General features: G+C 36.7%; 1 protein-coding gene across 1 annotated transcript in view; it reads left to right on the plus strand.

The window, feature by feature from the left end:
- LOC122804857 (solute carrier family 15 member 2-like) overlaps window positions 1-23603 on the plus strand; it is a 1359362-nt gene that overhangs the window by 1068058 nt on the left and 267701 nt on the right. The window contains exons 16-17 of the mRNA XM_044075020.1: window positions 1409-1573; window positions 1697-1743. Coding sequence (XP_043930955.1) covers window positions 1409-1573; window positions 1697-1743 — 212 coding nt within the window. The remainder of the gene's footprint in view (window positions 1-1408; window positions 1574-1696; window positions 1744-23603) is intronic.

The raw sequence follows: 23603 nt of genomic DNA on the forward strand, positions 1-23603 counted from the left end.
TTCTAATTGTGCACCAGCAATGATTCACTTTTTACGGAGATTTCTCATGGAGCTAGTATATATTTGGAAGATGGAGGGAGGGGACTTGCCACCCACATCAGGGGGGTTACAAGGGGGCTTGTCCCCAGCAAAAAGCATGGAAAAAAAGAGTTTTTAACGTTTATGGATTTCAGGCAATTTTTTCCATTCTTTTTGAATATCCAGTTTCAGGAAGTTTGTATTTTATAGTAGAACCACACAAATGTGATGTTTCTTAATGAACAATCATATCTAACACAGCTATCAATCTATGCATTCCCTAGTGAAACATAAATAACTGAATAACCTTTTACTCTAGGGTTACAACTTTCTCACATGCACAAAATGTAATATTTTTTGTGGAGTAACATATGTAATGATATAATCCATACATTTCCTATCAGATAACACATAACATTCTTTCACTGCAGGTTTACCATATTTTCATGTGCTCAAAACTTTTCATTTCTTACTGAACAAACAAATCTAATGAGAAAATGAAGTCCTTCCACTGAAAACAAAAAATACTGCATGTTTCAAGTGCACTGTACTTTTGTGTACTGCACAGTTCCTATTAATTATGTCCTGCAGTTTCATAAGTGACATTAGTTTCTGAATCAGCTACTAATATAATAAAAACTAAAAAAACATTGGTACTCCAACATAAAATACTTATCTAGAATAGTGATGTGCCTGATTGTCTGTAAATTAACTTTGTGAATCATGGTGTAAATTATTTTCACCTGTTAGTCATTTACCCTTCACATAATACCGCTCCACAACTCTGCTTTAAAGGAAACTTGTAACGTGTCAGTTTTAAGTAAAGTGCAGGAACTTAAGACATCATCTGTCATGCTAGAGGCCTTGACTAGGATCAATGAAGGTACTTTATTTTAATAATGTATTTTTCCAAGACCATGGCAGTCTGCTGTAAAATTATTTCAGAGTGATATCACTATACATTTAAGATATTTACTAACCTGCAATTCATCAAAGTCTAACAGTACAGTCAATCCAGCTGAAGCACTGCAGTCTGTAAGGAATAGCACTTTTTATTTCAGTGCGTTTAATTTAATTTTAACCCATAACTGTCTTTTATACGGCATTAAAATCTCGTCTGTATGGCGGCATCTAATCCCCTTGATGGAAACATAGGCTTGTTGACAGCGGATATGTAGACATTATTTTCATGTCAATACTATAACTAATTGATCACCAGCAGGATATTATTGGAATTCTTACTCAGAAACTGCATTTCCAGATTGTATGTTTGTCTTAATATTATTGGACCTGACCATTTCACACTGACAATTTATTAATAAGTAGTAATTGTTTAAAAACAAATTTGATGTGTTTTAAAACTGTCCAGTTTGCGCTAACTTATTTTTAGGATCCAAATGAATATGGGAAAATAAATCTACATTCAGAAAAAGAACAGTTTCAGTTTGCCTTAAGAACAACTGATATGACTTCTTTCTGCAATCAAACTCTCAGGGAAAAAGAAGCGTACAGTTTGTTAGTGTACAAAGCCTCATCTTGGATACAATGTCAAATGGTGAGTACACTTTTCATGCCACCATTAGACCTGTTTTACAGTGAAGGAAAAAGTCAGGTATACTCATATCATTAACATTTTATAGATATGGTTAATTTAAAATGTGTAATTTCTGTGTCACAGATTAAAGATCAAACAGAGAAGCCAGCCAAAGGAAGGGTATCTGTAAGGTGAGATTTTTTTTCTTCTATTTAAATTATCTTGCTAGCCAGTCAATGAGAATGTTATTTGTATAATTTTAAGAAATTACTGCAAAACAGAATGTTATTTGTAGTTATTCTCATCTAATAATTATTGTGGTCTGTTGTTAGAATAAGTTATCTTATTATGTTTTAGTGCCAGTTTTCTAGCTACAAAGAGTAGTTTCAAGACAGAGGTTGTACATCAACCTTATGTATATATTCTGTGTATCCTTGAGTACAACATGCCAATGTATGCCCAAGGGTACAATATTATTTATTTATTAATTTTGATAACTACTTGTTAGATCCATTTGGGTGTTTTAAAGCCATGACCTGTACCACTGATAAAGAATATAACATTGAAAAACAATCAACGTAATTCACAATGTCAGTGCAGAATATGTAAAAGTGTGTGGATTGTAAGTTAGCAATGTTTGCACGCTAATCATTTAGATACACAATGAAATCGCTAAATTAGTAACATCTATTCTAAACTAGAAAAGACAAGTAAGCAATCTTCAATACAAAGTGCGTGTGTGTGTGTGTGTGTGTGCGTGTGTGTGTGTGTGTGTGTGTGTGTGTGTGTGTGTGTGTGTGTGTGTGTGTGTGTGTGTGTGTGTGTGTGTGTGTGTGTGTGTGTAAGGGTCTACTTTGAAACATCTAAAACCCATAACATCTAATTTCATAACATTGAGACCAGAACATCTAAAACCCATAACATCGAATTTCATAACCTCTAACACTACAAATCACAAGAAATTAGCATCTCTTCCACATATAATGACACCAAACTACCAATCACACTTTTTACTACGTTCTGCAGGGGGGGCAAGCCCTCCTGCACCCCCATGAGGGGGGTTCTGCCCTCCCACACACCCCCATAAATTAAATATACCAACTCCAAGATCGCACTACAGTGGGAAAAAGTTAATTTCCTAAGCCCACTGTATCAAGCCCCCCCCTGCAGAAATGTAGTAAAAAGTGTGTTTGGTAGTTTGGTGTCATTATATGTGGAGGGGATGTTATTTTCATGCGATTTGTACTTTAGATGTTATGAAAGTCAGTGTTATGGGTTTTAGATATTTTGGGTTTTGGATGTTCTGGTCTTAATGTTATGAAATTAGATGTTATGGGTTTTAGATGTTTTGAAGAAGACTTGTGTGTAATGCAGGACAGAACCAAGCTGATGTGGTTTAGCCATGACACTGACCTTGAGTGATCATAAAATGCTACTCATATAACTACTTGCATTTCTCACAACCCACTTTATTATTTACTGATATTACACAATTTTGATTTTTGTTCTTTGAGTTGTTATGGTATATACTTTCTTCTTTTTACCCCCCCCTTCCATTTTATCTTTAGTTTGTCCACAGTAGTCACTTAAATAATTTTTATTGTATAGTGCTAAGGATTTACAAAAGTTTTATTTGTTTTTTTTATATTTGTTTATTAATTATTATGACTTGATATTGGTTGTCTTTCTCATCTGACATTATAGTTGTAGGGCTTTAATGTCTGCTGTTAGTGTAGTTTGTGCAGAAACATAAAGAAGTATGATAGATTTTCAGAGAAGTCTGGGATAGCTAGGCAGGACATAACTGATGTATGCACAGACTGGTTATGTTTTATATTGCCATTATTTAAAACAAATGTTGTTGGCCTTTACAAAGTAATGCCTCTGTATGCTGATGTTGTAGTCTGTTCTTGATGATCTTTGCATGGATAATGGATGCACTGTGCATAGCTGTGCTTTTAAAGAAGATCTATTAAAAGAGGTTTATGATATTTTTAGTTAAATATTTACTTTTTGTATTTGGTATGCGTAGTATGGGTACTTTGTAAAATATAGTTTTATGCAATTTTTGAACTTGTATACTTTATGAGAGTGTGTTTTATATATGAATTTGTTTTGATTAGTTTCACTTATTAGTCAGAACAATGGAAGTTGTATTATTTCAACTTCGGGAGCTGAGCTGATCAGTTCTTTAGTTTTATTATTGCATTATTTAAAAAATGTGTCCTTACCCTTTTAAATAGTGTGATTGTACAATGTAATTCTATTTTTTATGCTAGTGCAGTTGATGTCATTGTGTGGGACCAGATTATGGATTAGTGCACATGGGCCCTCCCTACTGTAATTCCAAGACTTATAATTGTGAGTCACAGGATTACAAAAAATAGCAAAGTAAAAGGAGAAGAGCAAACTGTTGACCTGTTTTTTCCCTTTAAAGTTATTTTTGCAGGGACATGCCCCTCCCCCGTACCATCCAAGAACCACTACTTGTATATTCTAACTATGAGACTATCATACCTTGCAGGAAAGGGAATACTACAAGACAAATCAGCACTGGACTTCATATATCTAAATGCCCATTTTTGCACATTGATTATCGCTGTTCTAGGGCTCACATTTACAAGGCTTGGAAATTAAAATTGCTGTTCTACACATGTATCTGGTTTTGTACATGCTTACATGTGCATGATAACTGCTTTCAGTGCAGTTTCTGCCATTTATTTTTTCCCCAAGTGATTTTATTAGGTATTTATGATCTTTATCCTGGAAAGGTGTGTTTTCAATGAAAATGTAGTAATGGTGATAATTTAATTTGTTTTATGGTATTCAAGAAAAAACTGCAGACTTGTCTCAAACCTTGTGTAACTTTTGTAAAATTAAAAGGAAAACCACAAGTAACAGTGAAGCACTGTGTCACACAAAAAAGACTTTAATCCACTGGTTTAGCGCTTTCAGCCCAAAAATTAGGCGTTCATCAGAACAAACTGTTAAAAAACTGTCCCTTTTTTATAACATCATCAGTACACATCAAACCAATCAGATCTCAGTTTTCTTAAAACTTAATATAAATATATATATATATATATATATATATATATATATATATATATATATATATATATATATATATATATATATATATGTGTGTGTATAAAATACATCCTAAATAATGCATTCATTTTTCACAAGCATATAAACTATTTACATTTATTATAATAGGCTTTTCTTTTCAACACAGCTTTATAGTTGACACCATTGTTAAGCCCTGGTGCCCTGCATGCATCCAAAAGAACCTGCCATTTGAACTCTCTAAAATCTAGTTCCCCATCTCTGTCTCCATTGAAATCCACTGGAACATGATCTATAACTGTGAAAAGAAAAATAACACTGTCATTGTTACCCACACAGTTTAAAGTGTGCTTATAAAGAGCATTGTCCATATTTCTCTTTCTAATGGCATAATAATGTTCATACATCCTGTTTTTAAGTTGCCTATTGGTCTTCCCAATATAAAACGAAAAACATGTGGAGCATTTTGCCACGTATACCACAAAGGTAGATTTACAATTGAAAATGCCTGGAACATGCCACCTCTTGTTCTGGGTTACAGTATCAAATTCTGGTCCCTCTGAAATGCATTTACAAAAATTGCAGCTTTTGCATTTAAAAGTACCTGTGTTAACTTGGGGCTTTTTTTCTTGGTCTACTTTCTAACATTTCTTTGAAATTCCTTGCTCTTGTGTTAACAAAAATGGGAGCTTCTCCTACCACCATCTGAAGATCACTGTTAGAAACTAATATTCTCCAGTTGTTGGACACTATATTTTTGATTTCTTTGCTGTCTATGTTAAAGGTTGGCAACATTGACGTAACCCAAACCTTCTTGTCCTGTGTGTTTCCTCTCAGCCCTCCTTTTCGTTTGTACTGTTAATGTCATGCACAATTTTTGAAGGATACCCTCTGTTTTTAAATCTAAAATGCAGTTCCTGCACTAATAGATCTAACTGTGCTTCGTCACTTGTAAGTCTCTTAAGTCTTACTAACTGCCCCTTTATAATGTTGTATTTCACATAAGTGGGATGCATACTAGAATAACTCAAAAGACCATTACTTGCTACATTTTTATATCTGATGCTGGACCCCAAAAAATCTTTACTTTCCTCTTTAATAACCTCTAAATCTAAAAAACAAATCTTAAAATTGTCCCAGCTACCAGTAAAATGCAAAAAAGAGGTGCTGTTGTTCATCTCTTCAATAAACAGCAAGAGCTCACTTGGTGTTCCTCTCCAAATAAAAAAACAAATCATCAATAAAATGATGGTAACTCACAATTTTGTGTCTATTGGTAAACTTGGACATAATGTTGTTTTCCCAGTAAGCCAAAACTAAGTTGGCATAACTGGTAACCATCCTGGCAGCCATTGCCCATATTCATTGTCAAACATGAAGTAATTGTATGAAAGAATGTTGTCCATGCATTCCAACATGAACCTACACTCTTCTAATTCATATTCTCCACTGTTAATTAACAAATTCCCAACCCACTCTAAACCCAAATCATGGGGAATGCAGGTGTATAAAGATGCCACATCAACTGACACCAACAAATCACCAGCTTCAACCTTAATTTTCTTGATTTTGCTTAAAAAATCAAAAGAATCTCTAATAAAGGATTATGTCTTCTGCGCTATCTCAAACAGAGTTCTGTCTATAAACCTAGAACATGGCTCTAACTTCGATGCTGGTGAGGAAACTATAGGCCTGTAAGGGGGACAATGACCATCCTTGTGTATCTTTAGAATTCCAAAGAGATGCCCTATCTTGGGTTTGTCTACTACAAAAAATTCATACATATTCCTGGAAATTAAACCTTCTGCCAAAGCTTCAAAAAGCCAAGACGCTATTCTTTTGTAAGCTTTTAGGACATCACCTTTGGAAACTTCTTTATATGCAGTTTCATCTGCTAATAAAAATTGCATCCTCTTCACATAATCATCAGAATTCACTATGACCATTGAACCCTATTTGTCTGCATGCATAACCCTTATAGAAATATCATCCTTAATAGAGTTGAAAATCATTTGCTCTTCTGCAGTCATATTATAAAATGTTCTCTTACTTCTTTTGTTTAACAAATCCCTAATTTCTGTTTCACACAATTCCTCAAATGCTTTTAATGTAGGGTGCAGAGGCGGGTTAAAAGTGCTAGGTGTGACAAAATCCTGTTTAACTTATTTCAATTTGATTATTGTCATTAATTAGAAGACAGACAGAGAGAAAATGGCCACCACATTTTTTATGTTCTTAGGTACTAACACTGAGCTATATTTCAGAGCAGGTACTAGTCTTCTTTGTGTAGGGAATACTTGCTTTTACAGTGGGTCCACCAACTGGTATTGTCCAATCAACTTTCATATTTTTGGATATTAAAGAGGGTTGACTGTATCATTACAAGTAAACAGTGTTGTATTATCATATTCAGACAAACCAGACAGACAGGCATTAGACTTAACTAAATTTACACAAACCCATTAAAGTATTTGGTTAAAATAGTACTTCCATGTCAACCAGAAAAATAGATAATTGTAGTTAATGAGAAAAAAAAAGATGCTTAAGTCTCTTATGTATATTGAATTCCAGGCAGCAGTGACAGTAACTGAGAAAAACATTATCCAAGTACTTGGCTCATGTAGAGAGTTGCATATTATGAGCCAGGCATGTTGTAACCTTTTAAATTTCTTGGAAGAGTGTGCGACACAGGCCAGAAGTAAGTAAAAGTGCTTGCATAGTAGTTTATAGAAGAGGACAAAGTATCTGTGCCCTGTAAAACCCAGTTTCCTCTCAGAGGTGGGGAGTAGTGTTTAAGACTTGAGGAATGTAAATGAACCTGAAAATTTGGGTTGGATTGTTTGAAGCTTTTTATTAATATGTGTAGGGGAAAAGCAACAGAGTGAAACAATAATCTAGTGGTGCTGTCGCAACATTTGACCACTATCTTTCCAAGCAATAAGTAGAAATAGCCCTACATACTTCTAGTTCTTCTAGTTTCTTTTCTTATTTATTTATGTATTTATTGCTTGTCTTAATGGGGAAGTGCAACTGGGTGAAAAAACCCTTTCCAGTGGAGACTTGGGTGGAAAGCTCCACAAAGACCAGTTATAGTTCACTTTTGTATTTTTGAAAAATGATGCAGGCATCAGGATGTATTCCAAGGTTTCTGAAGAAGCTCATATTAGCAATTTCTTGTTTAGCGAAGACATTTTCCAACCAGTAGTAAATGACAGCATTCTGTGAAGTGCCCCAAATGATAGTTTCTTGGTATTGTTCTGAGTAACTTGGAGCTTTTAGAGAAAAAATAATAGGAGTGATGTGAAGTTTCTGCCCCAGAATTTTGTCCCAGGCACTACTGATCCTGTGATTTTTGTAGCTTCTGTGACTAATGATATTAGCTACATACATGTCTATTAGGAAGTTCCCAAGGAACCACATTACATAACTAGAGACAATGAATGGCATTAAGGCAGATAGGAGATGACAATGAAAGGGAAATGGGGGGTGGGGTCTGTCATTTTTATCATGTTAGCTTTGCTAGAAAGGTAACTACAGAATGAAACTTAATTTGGACATGGGACCCTTTTCAGTCACAAGTCATGCATAAAATCACAGTTAAGGTCACATAATGACCTTAATCAATGTAATCAAGGTTATATTATGTATGAAATGTTTTGCAATATGTTCTGGTAGCTACATATTTAAAGGCTTCTCACTGAATGAACAAAATGGCACAATTTTAACAATTTTGAAAGTAGAATTTGTTGAGCTAGATTTCTCTAATAGCTCTTGCAATTTCATATAATGCAGTAATTAATGAAAACACTGTGGCTGCTATTCAACATGAGTTGATTGCATGCAGTTACTGCTGTTGTTTGTCTTTCGGCTTTTTCTCGGTAAGGGGTCGCCACAGCAGAACTCCGGTCCACTAATGATTGGCAGTAGATTTTTACTAAATGCCGAGGTGCCAGCTCGACACCCAACCTTCAATGAAGGCAAGCCCATTTACACACACATGTCTTTCGAACACTACCCAACCGCGGGGAGGACATGCAGACTCCACACAGAAGGCACTCCCAAGCCAAGCCGAGAATCGAACGGGAGAACCTCTTGCTGTTACTGTAGTGATACATATTAAAAAGCAGTTTCTATGCACAGTGAGGAAAAAAAGAAACATATTGCTGACATGAAGATATACGTATATCTGCACAGTAGGGAACAATCATTGTCCTTAAAATGTTTAGAATGGCTAGTCAATAACAATATGAAGTGTTATTAGAAGCAGAGATAATGCTGTAGTTAACTTTGTCGCTATAGAAAATGCAGGCATTGGCATATTTTAGGCATCTATTAAGTTTGATTCTAAAATGATAGTATGTTTTGTTGCATCAGTCTGAGGGCAGATGCTTTTGACTGGCAGAAGATAGAAAAAAAAAACTTTTATTCTATGAAAAAGTTGTTCAAGTGTATGCATGTGTCACATGGGGAGGATTTTATTGATAATTTACTTTTAAATGCCAGGCAGGAATTAGTGTGAAGGAGTATGAAAGTAAATGTACAGAGACACAGAGAGGCTTGTATGTTAATCTACGGGCTATTAGTAATGGCATACTTACATTTTGTTGAGTGTTGGTGGATCTTTGCTCTTTTGGTAAAATATTAATATTGTGGTTCATTTAACTACTGTGTGTTGTACTCTATGAACTGACAGTGCACTTTTGAGGATTTTCCCCTCTTTCTCCACTGTGATGTGACCATGCAGTTGGGGTTCTCTGCAAAAAAAAATTGTGTTGCTTTCTGATTTTTGAGTTATGCCTTTCAGAATTATAATTTTGGAAAACACAGCTTGAAGTATGTTAACCCAATTAAACATAGGAAAACCATTGTTTAGTGATAGCAGGGCAGTGGCAATGATTTATGGATTCATAAATCCATGTTATGTTGCTAATGAGAAAGATTATCATATTTGATTATATGTTCATTTAGCTGTTTATACACCAGAACTTCCAGAACTTGCACAATGGAAACAGAACTGATAGCTTTATATTAGTTACTTAGTTACTAGGCATGCCACCCAGGAAACCATTGAAGAGCTTTGTCCAATTCCTTAGTAGCCCTAGAATACTACCTGGTTAAGTGACTTGTCCAGAGTTATATAGTAGGCAAAGATAATCATACCCTGCAATACAAAAGCCAGCTTGTTAATTATTTTATTTATTTGCCTTTCTCTATTTTTATGTGCCCATTTTAAGCAGAGATCAGGAAGAAAAGCTCCATAACAGTAAAATTTAACAAATGCTACACATAATTAAAGTATAGTACATGAAATAATATACAGCAAAAAGTAATATTAGAACATAACTAGGTTGGCTACAGAGCCATTATACAGAGCTTTGCCAAAAACATATACATACCAGAAAGAATGTCGAGAACATTGCATATGTTTCATGCAGATAGTATTCATAATTTTGTGCAAATAAAAGAGATTATAGTTTGTTGATTGCTTGGTGTTAAAGTAAGAATGCTGGGAAAATAAATTTCAAGTGAGAGAATAATTTATAGTTTGTCCCCTATAGAAAATAAAAGATAATTTTGGTATCTACCAAATCTATGTCAGTCAATGTATACCTAAGTGAATCTAGGCTATTTTAATAGAGGAGAAAAAAATATGCCATTACAATGAATACAAGATCTTAAAACAGCATTTGCATAACTCAGCACAGCAGTGTTTCTTTTGGTCAGGGAAAAAGGACCCCCCCCCCTACACATACTACCAGGCAGGAGGCTGTACTTCCTGTAGCCCCTAACATTAGACAAGGAACTCCTGAGGTTCCTGGACTTTATGCAAGTAAAATTGCCTCTCTGCAGTGGCTTTCCTCTGTGTGGTTCAGCTAATTGATTATTATCACACAGCTGGTGCCACCATTATACTCTTTATACAACTGCTGAATTTGCTGAATATGTTTCTCTTTCCTTGGTTGCTGCTATCCACCTGCAATGCAAATCAACACTAAGCATTAACAAATATTTTCTCAACCTCAGAGCTCCTCCAAGTAACTATGGGTCTCACATTCAGCCCAACCACATGGAATGCAGAGTGAAGAGTCACTGACATGGATATCATGAGACCATGAAGTTTTAAAATGCCTTAGATGAGATGGCATTGACGCTGCTAGCGTACACTGATGGTAGCAATGATGATCCAGGTAACAGAACAAGCTATTGCACACATGCACAGCAACAAGCAAGAGTATGTGCAGAATGTTTGTATTGTTTACAGACAATATTGTGAAGACTAGCTACACGAGGACAAGTGCAGACCCACTGCTTCACAAAAACAATAACTGGAAGAAGGGAAATGGTAGACATATTTGTGATGGACTACACAAAAACAGTGAGATGCAGGGGGTTAGTATGTATTAGCAAGGCCAACATCCCAAATCTAAACAAGTCAGACAACAAGACTTTATTTCACTTGTAATAAGAAGAAAGCCAGCTGAGGAGTTTAAAAATACTTGTGCCAATGTAGTCTATGGCAAGAAACATACTTCATATGAAGACAAAAACTTGGAAAAATAACTTGAATGATTGTGAGTTCATTTGTGATCACTGTTTATGAAACTGTTTTCAGTTTTTCCTAGACATTGTACAGCTTACATTCTGAGTAACTCTCCTGGGGGTAATGACATAAATTTTTGTAAGTCTGTGTTCTACCCTGGATAGTTTTTACTTCAGAATGAATGACTATATGCTGACTGTTGGCACCACTTAGTTATGAGGTAAACGTGTTACTTTGAGACAGTTACAGGTTAAAAACTGTGGAAGTCATATTTGTATTAAAAACATGTTCTTTTTCATTTTTAACAATGGAATAAATTGAGCTGCTCAATGGCATAGAAGGATAAAGCCCTGAGCTTGTCTTAAGTGACCAGATTTCAAATATCAGCTCAGGAGCCTGTAATAACAGGCAGGGGATGATGGGAGTGATCAGTCACTACCTCCTTACCCATTCTGGAGGTGAGAGGTTGATTTTCCTTGCCACATGGGTGACATCTAAAGAGAGCATCAGGTGTCTACTCTGTGATGCCGTGGGTTTAGCGAGGCTGTGCTGCTATGTGCAACCACACTGTGAGCCAAGGGGAACTCTTGAATAGCTGCTACTGAGCTATAGAAGAGCTCAGAAAAGCCACCACAGGGTAAGGGGGGCACTCTGCCACATCAGAGGGTAGGCCATCTAGCATTACCAGGAAGCCTGTCATGCTCCCTACCACATGACTCTCTCCATGAGAGGATAAGCTCATGTGGGATTCTCAGACAACATTGAATAGGTTTTAGAACTCTTACCTACCCAAGAATCACTGGCTCCTGTGACTGTGGAACAACTAGGACAATTAGGTACAGATAGAGGAGCCTGCGGGCTCAATCCTGCAGGGTTTCAAAAAAGTGTATAATCTAGGATGACCCTTTCATTTTCTGCAGTAAAAATCTAATCAATTTAATGTGAAATGAGTATAGCACTTAAATGTAAAGAATCAATCATCTGATGAATGGAGACTTTACAGATCAAGCAGATGGCAGGAAAAACTGAAATGGGAGAGCTTCTAGGCACATTTATGGATTAGTATTGTGTTTGTTACTTGCTACCTCTTTTGCCAGTGTTGTACTATAACAGTTTATTAAAATATGAACCAGAAAATCAGGAAATTACAGACTCCAACTGTTTAAAAAAGGATTTCACATTTGTACCTTCAAGAATGGGTGATTTGGCTAAAACAGTAACTGAATTAAAGTTGTACTCCTGCAAATTGAATTTAACACTATAATTTTTAGTGATATGAATAGAACAAATTCACAGTCTCGGGGTTATGGTTTGGTTAGAAAAAGTGTCTACAGCACACCACTTCATCCAGCAGCAGCAGTTTTTGAACAAATGTTTGAAATGAACCTTGGAAATATTTTTACCTTAGTAAGAAACGTGCTTTTTAAAATATAATGAAAGATAAACAGGAGTTGTTAGATGAAATTTCAAAAGATAAAACAAAAAGCGTAGTGAAACCTGATAAGGATGGGGGTTGGTATTAATGGACATAACTGATTATTTGTTTAAAATGATGGAGTCATGTTAACTGATATGCATAAGTATGAGCAGGTGTCAGAAACTGAAGTACAGGTAGCAAACTCAAAAATTAATGACATTGTCACAGGGTGTTATTGACAATTCTGAGTACAGGTTTCTGTATGTTAAGAATCCTATTGTGCCAGCTATTTTCACAAGTCCTAAAATACATAAGCAAGCAATTGATCACTCCTGTTGTGAATGCTGATAGTTTGGAAATAAAGTAAATGATAATATACATGGACAGCAAGTTAAAAAAAGAATTTCTGATGACAGGATACACTTACTGAAATGTCTATGCCATTTCTTACAATGTCTGTTTAGCATGGAATTTTTGAATAGTGCTTTGTTTGTCACCATTGATGTTGTTGATTTGTTCATGGGTGCAGCTTCTGCCCCTATATTTGCCAACATCACACTATGGCATTGGAGTTGCTTATTACATTCTGATTATAAGAAGTATATTCAAATGTATGTACATTTTCAGGATGATTTTTTTTTCAGTATGGACAAGTACCCGTATAGAGATGAAAGAGTTTGTAAAATATTTGGAAGGAACCACAGATTTTTTAGATTCACATATAAATGTTTATTAGACAGCATGGATTATTTGGATGTTAGAATAAGTAAAGATTATTTACGGGGTAAATTTGAATTTAACTTCTACAGAAAGCCAACCATTTCAAATGCTTGTCTGCAATATTCAAACAGTCATCTTAATACAACATAATTAAGGGACAAATTGTACTCCTCCCAAAAGTAATAACTAAAGATGACAAGTTTCTGATTGAACAGAAGAAAATCAATGGATATGTTTCGTAAAAAGGAATACCCAAATGGTTTGTTAAATAAAGTAGCAAAAGAAATTCTAACAGGTAGAGCAGTGAGAGTCAAACCAATTTTAGGAAACTAAGATAATGCTGTTAAGCAGTCACAGGAGCCAGAGGATATTCATAGCTAAAAAGATCTGTGGCCTCAAAAATCGTACTTATCAGAAAAGACCGGCTGCTCTTTCTCTGTACTCGGTCTCTTACAGACTTCTCTATGGAGATCTATGTCTAGCCTTTCACGCCATGAATGATCCAACCCTTTTTGCCCTCCTATTCCTTCACAGAAATAGTTGTACATCAAATACTTAGTTAAAGGAACTAAACCATCAGCAAATAAATAGAACACATTGGCATGAAAGATATATATCCCAACGTATCCCTTATCTCTGGAACAAACTTCCAGTAAGTGTCAAACAGAGTAACACCATTAACACCTTCAAGGTAAACCTAGATAACTGGATGGGCTGACTCAAATGTTCTCCTGATCTATCTTGTCTTGCCCTCCTTGAAGCTAAAGAGACATTTTGAGTAGGGCTTTTTTTGGCTAGGTTTGAAATGGTCTGCACACTGATTGCCTAGTACTTACTTATGAACCTATGAACTAGAGCAATGATCATGACATTTATGGTAGACCCTGCTTCCCTAAATAAATTCAAATCACTAATCACTTACATCCTTAATAACTGCCATAAAAATAATAACATAATTATTCTAGGTGACTGCAATCTTAATTATCTTGGCCCTCTTTCATCTGATATGGGTACTCTCCTAGCAGACCTAAGTCTCCTTCATTTCATAAAAGGAACCAGCAAGTCCTAACCTCAGGTTCTCCAAATACTCCACAATAGACCTGATTATTACAAATATATCAAATTCCATCTCCAACATAAACATTCTGCAACCATCCCTAAGTGATCACTGCCCAATCACTCTTCACATTTGTCAACCACCCTATAAAATTACCATCAATATTAAAAGCCTTCAGAACCCAGAGTAGCACAAATGTAGACAAACTCAGAACCTTTCTCACAGCCCACAACTGAAACAATATACTCTCCTTACATGACCCTAACAAAGCAGCTGTAAGCCTTACCAACTTTCTACTCCAGCTGCAAGAGAAATTCTTCCCACATATCCACAGGTTTTATAAACGCACCAAAACTGAATGGCTCTCCACTGAACTCAAACATCTTTTAACTGTAAGGGAAGAAGCATGGCAAAAATGGAAACAGACCCCCACAACTGACAACTGCACCTCCTTTACAGTCTTAACATAGCCAAGAAGTCCATCAGAAGGCACAAAATAAATCTCCAAACAAAGAAATAAACTACCCCTTTACATTCTCCCAAACATTTTTGGAAAGAGGTTAACCTACTTGCAGAAAGAAAACCTCCTCATGATACCCTACCTACAAACACCATTCAGTGTGGTGCTCCAAAGGATTTCCTTAAAGAATTTAGTAATCTACCATCAATAAACTCCACACCTCCCACTGATCATGCATTAATCACCCCAGCACTATTCACCCCCCTCTTCAACTTCAGATGCATATGTCCCAAAGAAGTTTGTATTCTACTTGAAAATATTTCCACTGACACCCCTCCTGGATCTGACAACATAAATCCCTGGTTAATACAACACTGCAGAGAGCATTGTTGACTTTCTCTCACCCACATATATAAACTATGTCTCACACAAAACACCATATCACAGATTTGAAAAACTGCTCTAATTAAACACCTCCTAAAGCAAACCTACCCAATAGATATCATTCATTTCTGACCAATATCCATATACCCAATTCTAGGCAAACGTCTTGAAAAGTTAGTCTGTGCCAAACACTCCCTCTATATCCAGTAGTACCACCTGCTTTCCTCCAAACAACATGGAGTCTGACCTGGACAAAGTACTATGACAGAACTTTAGTCCCTAATTGATGAAATCTTGTTAAACTATAATAATAGCTTCCTCATATGTGCCCTCTTTATAGACCTGACAAAGGTATTTGACCTCAATGACCACTATCATCACCAAAACAAACTAATTGAAATCAGTATCAGTTCAGATGCTGTTCCCTGGTTTAAAAACGTCCTCACTGACAGACACTTTTGAGTTAAAATAGAATCCTGCTAATCAGAATCTGCACGTATTACCAAAGATATACTGCAAGGATCCATTCTTGTCACCATCCTTATCCATATTCATTAACAAACTTCCTTGCCACCACCTCTATCTTCTCCTTATCCTCTATGCTGATGACATGGACATTTTCTGATCAGGTCACTTTCACACCAACATTAATGCCAGCTCCAGTCAGACTTACATGAGCTCCACCAGTGGCTTATAAACCATGCATTACTTCTCAACCCCACCAAGACTAAAACTATGCTTTTTGGAACTCCACAGAAAATTCACCAAACACATAACCCTAAAATTCACAAAAAAACTCGTCATACAACTTGAAACACTTCTCACAAGCCACACCAACTCTTATTACCCCTAGAACCAAACTCCACAGCACTGCACATGCTTTATCCACTCAGGCACCAGTGCTTTGGCAAGCTGTCACCACTGAAATTAAGGAAATCAACACTTATTCCAAATTCAGAATGCAAGTCAAGTAGCACTTCATTCAAGCCAAGTGCTCCTGCTTCAACACAGAACATATCACCTAACCTATCTCCTTTCCGGGTTCCTATCACGAAATCAAACATTAAGAACGCCGAATACCGGAAGGCCGAACTTGGTAGTTCGAAAGTTGAGAATGTCGAAGCTGCGAAAACCCAAATTCTTTCCCAGGGAAAGAATTCGGTTGAACATTTCTGCGGCTTCGGCATTTTCGGACCGGGTCGAGGTAAGTGTACGAATGGGTAGTGACGGACTTTAGGGTTAGGGTGCAGGTCAGGTAAGTGTGCGATAGTGACAGACTTTAGGGTTAAGGCACTGGTCAGGTAAATGTGCGGTAGTGATGGACTTTAGGGTTAGGGCGCGGGTCAGGTAAGTGTGTGGTAGTGACGGACTTTAGGGTTAGGGCTGGGTTAAGGATAGTGCATAGATAGTGGTGTAGGTTAGGTTTAGTGTAGGTTTTGAAGGTGTTTGGTGTGATTGTGTTATGTGTGTGTTTTTCGGAACAGCAAATTTTTTCCTCAGGAAAAAATTCGCTGTTTTGAAGTTTCAATGTTATCCGAATGTGATCTTCCAAGTTCGAACTTATGTTGTTCGACATTTTGCAAGTTTGATTTCGTGATATAGACCCTCATTTCCAAGTTGTATATATTGTACACTACACTCTAGTTGATTGTACTTTGCACTGTCCTAATATATATATATATATATATATATATATATATATATATATATATATATATATATATATATATATATATATATATATATATATATATATATATATATATATATATATATATATATATATATATATATATATACACACACACACACACACACACACACATACACACACACACACACACAGTTTTCTTCTGTGTAATTAGTCTGAACTACTCTGTTGCTTATATTTCTGTAGCTTTTATTTGAAAAATGTTTTGTATATCTCCCAGGTTGAGCCTGAAATTGATAGTATTGATCAGTGCACTATCCTGGTAAACAAATATTAATTCATTAATTCATTAATTAATAAAGGAAATAAAACATTTAATCACTAAAAAATGGCAGATGGCTTTTGATAATGAAAGCAGGAAAAGTTACATTTGATGCCAAGGTTTGTATATAGTAAAAATTATTAAGCAGGTATTGGAAAGTAAAGGTAATAAAACAGAATGGACAGGAGTGATGAAAAAATGCTGTATATGTATGTTTTATAATCTCATAAATGAAGGTCCTAATAGTTATAATGTCAAAATAAAAGAATGTCCCAAAATTATAGGTTGTAAGGGATGGTATGACTGAACAAGGAGATAGTTTACCTAGATAGTTATGTGTCGTGATGTTTTCTAAATAAAAAACTGGGAGAGCTTTATGTAATAGAATAAAAGAACATTAATATGATATTATGAAATGTGATATAAGAAATGCTTTAAGTAAACGTTCACTTGACTATAATAGTTATAAAAGATGTTTATTTTTCATTTTGAAAAAAAAAAATGTCAGTGAATGAAGGAGATGATGCTGGGATAACACATTAAAGTATAGTGAGTTATTATTATGGCAGCTCAAATTAAATGCCACAGAAATGCCCAGACTAAAAGGTTAAGGCCGGCAAAATTATAGTATGCACCAGATATATCTTATATTTATTATCTACAACTAATGGTTTAATTCATTATGAAATTGCTGTGTTAGTTTTATGTATCATTTTTTTTATTTTCATGTACTTTTTCCTGTGTTTGTTGTTTATGTATTAGCATAGTAACATGACCAGCTGACTTTAAATCATGAGTCTTTGAGATATTTAAGGAGATAAGTGTTTTTATAATATTATTCTGATGATGTCTAATGCTCATAAGGATGAATGTGCATAATAAATTGCAGAGGATGGAGTCTGATATTTCCTGACTTTGTTGGTTCACAGATTAAATTGTAGCTTAGAGTGTGTGGTGATTATGATTTAGATACAATAGTTATTAACATATACCTATTCACCTGCATTTAGTGTTATTACTCTTCAGTCTTGGTACAACCACATATGTCCTGTAGTAATACTGCTTTAAACGTACACATTTCTCTGTTTAATTCTGCTGTGCTTCATAGCCTGGGTCATGACATAAGGTCCATTTTGGATTAGCCTGTCTTACTTGTCTTCAAACATTAAATAAACAAAATGTATAAATTTCTAGTACTGCAGTGGTGTGCCATAGCATATTTCTGTGTAAAGTAGGACCCCAGAAGAGGAAGAATAATTCTTTCTTATGCACCATCTAGAATTGCTGCATGTCTTCACAAGTGATGCGGTGTAGTCTAAATGCAGTCTCTTTTCTGTTAAAAACTTAAAACTTAACATGCATAGATCATATATTAAGATTTTGGTAGTCATTTGTTTTTCTACATACTGCACACTTTACTTTTAGAAATCTGATATTAAATTCAGAGAATACATGAGTTTTACATTCCTCATAACTAAAATAGAATTATAGTTCCTGGTGTGTCTTTTTCTTGGAAATGACTGGAAGTCCTTGGACCTATTAAATGTTTCTTTGAAATAAATACTGTGATGCGGTGCTTGCTGTAAGTCTCTGTCTAGTAGCACACCTCATATAATGAGGAAGTGTATTTATAACCTTGTAGTGTGTTTTGCATGCTGACATCTTTAATTTTACTGATGCAGATTATGGGGTTTTATTTTTAAGGCAGCTAGCATTTTATTTTAGTTTCTATTTGATTTGTGTACTCTCAAACCTCTTCTCAGGGATTGGTTGTGAGTATTTCTGTCAGCCTATCCTGCAGGCTGCCTTTATGTAAAAACACCTTGGTTATGAGTGGACAGAAGGACCTAACCTTGTAGTGTGTTTTGTGTGTTGACATCTTTAGTTTTACTGCTGCAGCTTCTGGGGTTTTATTTTTGTTTTGAGGCAGCTAACATTTTATTTTAGTTTCTGTTTGATTTGTGTGTTCTCCCCCCATCTTTTTCAAGACATAGGGAACACACCTCCTCTTGGGGATTGGTTATGAGTAATTCTGTAAGCCTATCCTGTAGTTACCTTTACTTAAAAACAACTCAGACAAAACCATACATGAGTAGAGCAGTTTTCACATCTGCATTGTGGCACAAATGCACTTTGCACATTTTTTCATGATTTACTGATTCAGTGTAGAGTGTTATATGTGTCAGATAATATTTCTGTATAATCCTTGTAAGTACGTTTAACACTTTTAGATTTGCTATAATAATAGAGTCACTGAACTTGTATGTTTTAGATGATCTTCTAAAACATAAATGCATTAGTGAATTCAAGAGTTGTGGTGCTTACTATAAGATTTTGTCAGACCAGTTTTGTTTCAGTCGTTCCAACCTTTATAATATAGTCAAATGTGAAATAATATGGGATGGTAATTCTTGTGAATGCCATTATGGTAATGCTTTTCTTACAGTTTCCTCTTTTCATTACTAATTAGACTGGAAAAGCTCATAACTCATTTTCTTTATCAGAAAGTTCTAAATTTGGTGTGTAAGAGTTACTAGATAAACCAAGTGCCTTAAAACAACAGGTTATATGTTTCATCAAAGAATAAGAAGAGAAAGATAAAAGGTCAAGAGCAAATTAAGCATAAGAGAAAATGTAGAAATATATCTTAATAACTCACAAGTTTTTTCCATCTTATAATTATCCAAATGGCAGTGGTTCAGTTGTATTTGATTTTTTTGGATCATTTAAGTTGTGAATCAGATAAGACTTTCTCATGTAAATCTGTACAAGTCTCTTCTCAAAATAAGAAAGTTACTTCATTTCCACAAGTCACTTCTTTTGCTGATATACCTAAATCAGATATTGGCCTATATTCTGAAGTGGTAGTATTACAAACACCTAGTTTAGTTAACAATTGTATAAAACATTCAGATTTATCAATGCATTTGAATGGAGCAGATAGTGCATGTACAACTACTGCAGGTAGCACAGAGATTAACTTATCAACTTTAACTGAGGTTTCTACTTGTGATAGTTTAGTAACCAATGTGTGTGACAATTTTATCACTTTAAGTAAAAAGGTACAGTCTATAGATACAAAGTCGTTCATTACTCAACCAGTTAAAGATGATGCCTCATGTAATTAAATTAATGAAAACTTATTTTGAGGGAATTCACTATTAAAACCTATATCTCATCATTTTCATAGGTTCATAGGTTTGTAGGCTAATGGCCCTGGAGCCTTTACAGGCCAAGGCCATAGAAGTGCCCTGGCATCATGCCGCCTGACATTAGTTCCTAGTTCCTCTATCAAGTAGAGCTACTGCAGTTATCCCCGGGGTGAACTTTCTAGTTCCCATCCACTCATCAATATTTCTCTTGAAGAGGGCCAGTGACGTGCTCTGCTTGACATGTATGGGAAGTCTATTCCAGAGCATGGGCAGTCTCTGGGTTATGAACCTGTCCCTCCAGCATGTTCTGTTGATTGCGGTAATGAGGTTGACATCTCTGAAGCATGTGGTACAGAGGGATTTGGATTTCTTTATATGTAGCATTTCTAACAGAGCTGGGTCAGACATCAGTTTCTAAGTCATGCAGAGATCACCTCTTAGTAGACAATATGAGACTGAGATGTGTTCAAGGCCTAAGATCTTCTTTGTGAGGTACTTTAGTGGCCTTTCCAGCTGTTGCATGTGTCTAGTGAGGTACATGCCAAATGGGGCATTATACTCGATGATTGGCCTAATGAGGGAAGAGCAGAGAGAGATGATGACCTCTTTCTTCCTGGATGCAAAACCCTTGGTAATGAGATGTGCCACATTGAAGGACTTTCTGGCCACAGTGGCAATGTGGTGGTCGAAGGAAAGGTTGCTGTCAACCTGTGTCCCCAGATCTCTTATAACGAATTCAGTGTTCAGTGGGCTCCCATCTATGTTGTAATTAGTGGGAATTGAGTTTTTCCTAAAGGGGATGATGACGCATGTTTTGGCATTAAGCTTAAGGCCATGGTTTTGACACCAGTCATTGGTCTCAGTGAGGCATTTCTGTCGGATGTCTACATCACTTGAGGAGTTAATAATGGCTCCCAGCTTGCAGTCATCTGCGAATGTGGTCAGCCAGAGTCCCTCCGTGTTGGCCTAGACTTCTGAGAAGTAGATGCCAAACAGGAGAGGACCCAGGACCGATTCCTGTGGGATTCCACTCATGATTGGTCGGCAGTCTGGCTTGGAGTCTGCTACTTTCACACTGTGGGTTCTATCTGTGAGCCAATTTGAAATCCACCTAGTGATATAGGGGTTGATGCCTAGTTTGGTGAGTTTATCAATAATTCCTGAGTGGGGAATGGTATCAAAGGCGTTGGCCAGATTGAGGTAGGCTGTATGAACTGCCTTGCCCTCATCCACTGCTCTGGTGACTGACTTAAAGAAGTCAACCAGATTGAGCAGACATGCTCTACCTTTCACAACACTAAATCGCATGGGATCTAGAGTTTGGAGATTCCCTATATCTTTGTCAATTAGTTCCATGATGATGTGCTCCATAGCTTTACATATCAGACTCTTCAGGCTAATAGAGCGATAATTCCCAGGGTCTGTAGTCACCCCCCCCCTTTATGGAGAGGGATGACTGTAGCAGTGTGACATTCAGTAGGGACAAAGCCTGAGGTGAGGCTGTGATTGAACAGGGCACACAGATGTGGTGCCAGTTCACTTTGTAGTTCATGTAGAACACAGCCATGGTTATTGTCAGGTCCCATGGAAGCTGTATTACTGGCCTTGGACAATGCAGCTTTAACCTGTGCTGCAGTAATGCTAGGTGCCTGGCATTCCTCCGGTATTGTGATTGGTCCTTCGGGAGGGGGGTAAAGTTGGCATTGAATTTGTCGGCCAGTATGTTGGCAATATCTGTTGGCTCAGTATAGGTGGTACCATTGCGCAGTAACTCAGAGCACACCTGGGTATTGACTTGGGACTTCCACCTTTTTTTTTTGCAAAAGTTTCTTCATTCTGTTGTAGAGTTTATTAATGGCAGGGGACCACCAGATTGGATTCCTTTTTTTGGAGGAGAGTGTCTTGGTTCTGTTAGGGATGGCTAGTTCCATGCATTTATGTATGTGTCCGTACAGTGCATTGGTGTATGATTCAGCAGTCATTCATCTATTTTCCATTGACATGGGTGCCGTGAAGTTAGCCACCTCTGTTTTGAGGAGCCCAAAGTCAGCTTTGGAGAAGTTTTTCATGGTAGTTATCTTTATGGGGGGGTGAGATGTGGATTTCCATGGTGATTAGCTTGTGATCGGATCTAACAAGGGAGGAATTGACTATTGGTGTAGAGGAACGGTTGCCCATGTTAGTAATAACCAGGTCAAGGATATTGCTTCCTCTAGTGGGGGTAGGAATGAGCTGGTCCAGGGCATTGGAATATATTAATTCCAGGAAGCGTTGGCCCAGTGTATTGGTGCATGAGTAGTTTTCCCAATTGATGGAGGGGTAGTTGAAGTCACCTAGTATGAGAGTGTTGGGTTGGACTCTAATAGTTTCCAGGGTGCTTAGGAATGTGGAGTGAGAGTGTTGGGACATGGTTGGGGACCTATAGCAGGCTATGAACTGAATCGCCATCTTACCCAATGTTAGTTGTACCTGAAGTATCTCAGATGTGTTATGTTGGGCTACTAGTCTGGAGGTGTGCATATCCTTTATAAATTTGGAGACACCACCAACTTTGGAGCTTAGGTCCATGTTCTGGGGCTGAAAGGTGTGGAATGAGTTATAGCCTGGTAGCACAGGGGTGCTTTCTGCTGCTTTAAACAAGGTTTCTATTACAGTGCAAATGTCGATGTTCTCCATTTTGAGGAGTGCTTTGAGCAAGTGCATCTTGAGATTTAGAGTTCTAGCTTTGAGCAGCATGACCCTCAGATTGGATTTATTTATAGCTGTTACAGTGGTAATTTGGTATTTGGAATATCGCCTAAAAAAGGCACTATAGGGATGGCAAGAGCCTTAACTAGTATCTGGAAACCCAGGGGTGACAGATGCAGGCCATCTCTGGCAAAGCATCGAGGTCTGTCAATCATGTCATCCCAAGCAGATAGATACTGGATCCCCTTAGAATGACACCAGAAACTTAGCCAATTGTTGAAGTCAGTCATTTTCTGCTTGTACTGTGGTATCATTCTGGGTGATGGTAGGATGCTGCTCAGGGCTAGGGTCATACCTGCCTGGGCTACATAATCCGAGAGCTCCAGCATGTCTCTTTTCAGGTAGTCCAGGGAGGTGCATCTGAGGTCATTCACACCCACATGGACAGTGACAGAGTCATACTTGTACTTATTGTGGAGTGACCTGACCTGGGAGGACTGTCAGTTTGTTGGCGGTTGTTTCTTAGTGATGGACTACAGTTAAATATCTATGGTGCCTCATATGTGGCTAGTAAATTTATGACATGTATG

Source organism: Protopterus annectens, chromosome 6.part0 (genome assembly GCF_019279795.1).
Source record: "Protopterus annectens isolate FY-2018-M chromosome 6.part0, PAN1.0, whole genome shotgun sequence".
In the NCBI taxonomy this organism is placed as follows: Eukaryota; Metazoa; Chordata; order Ceratodontiformes; family Protopteridae; genus Protopterus; species Protopterus annectens.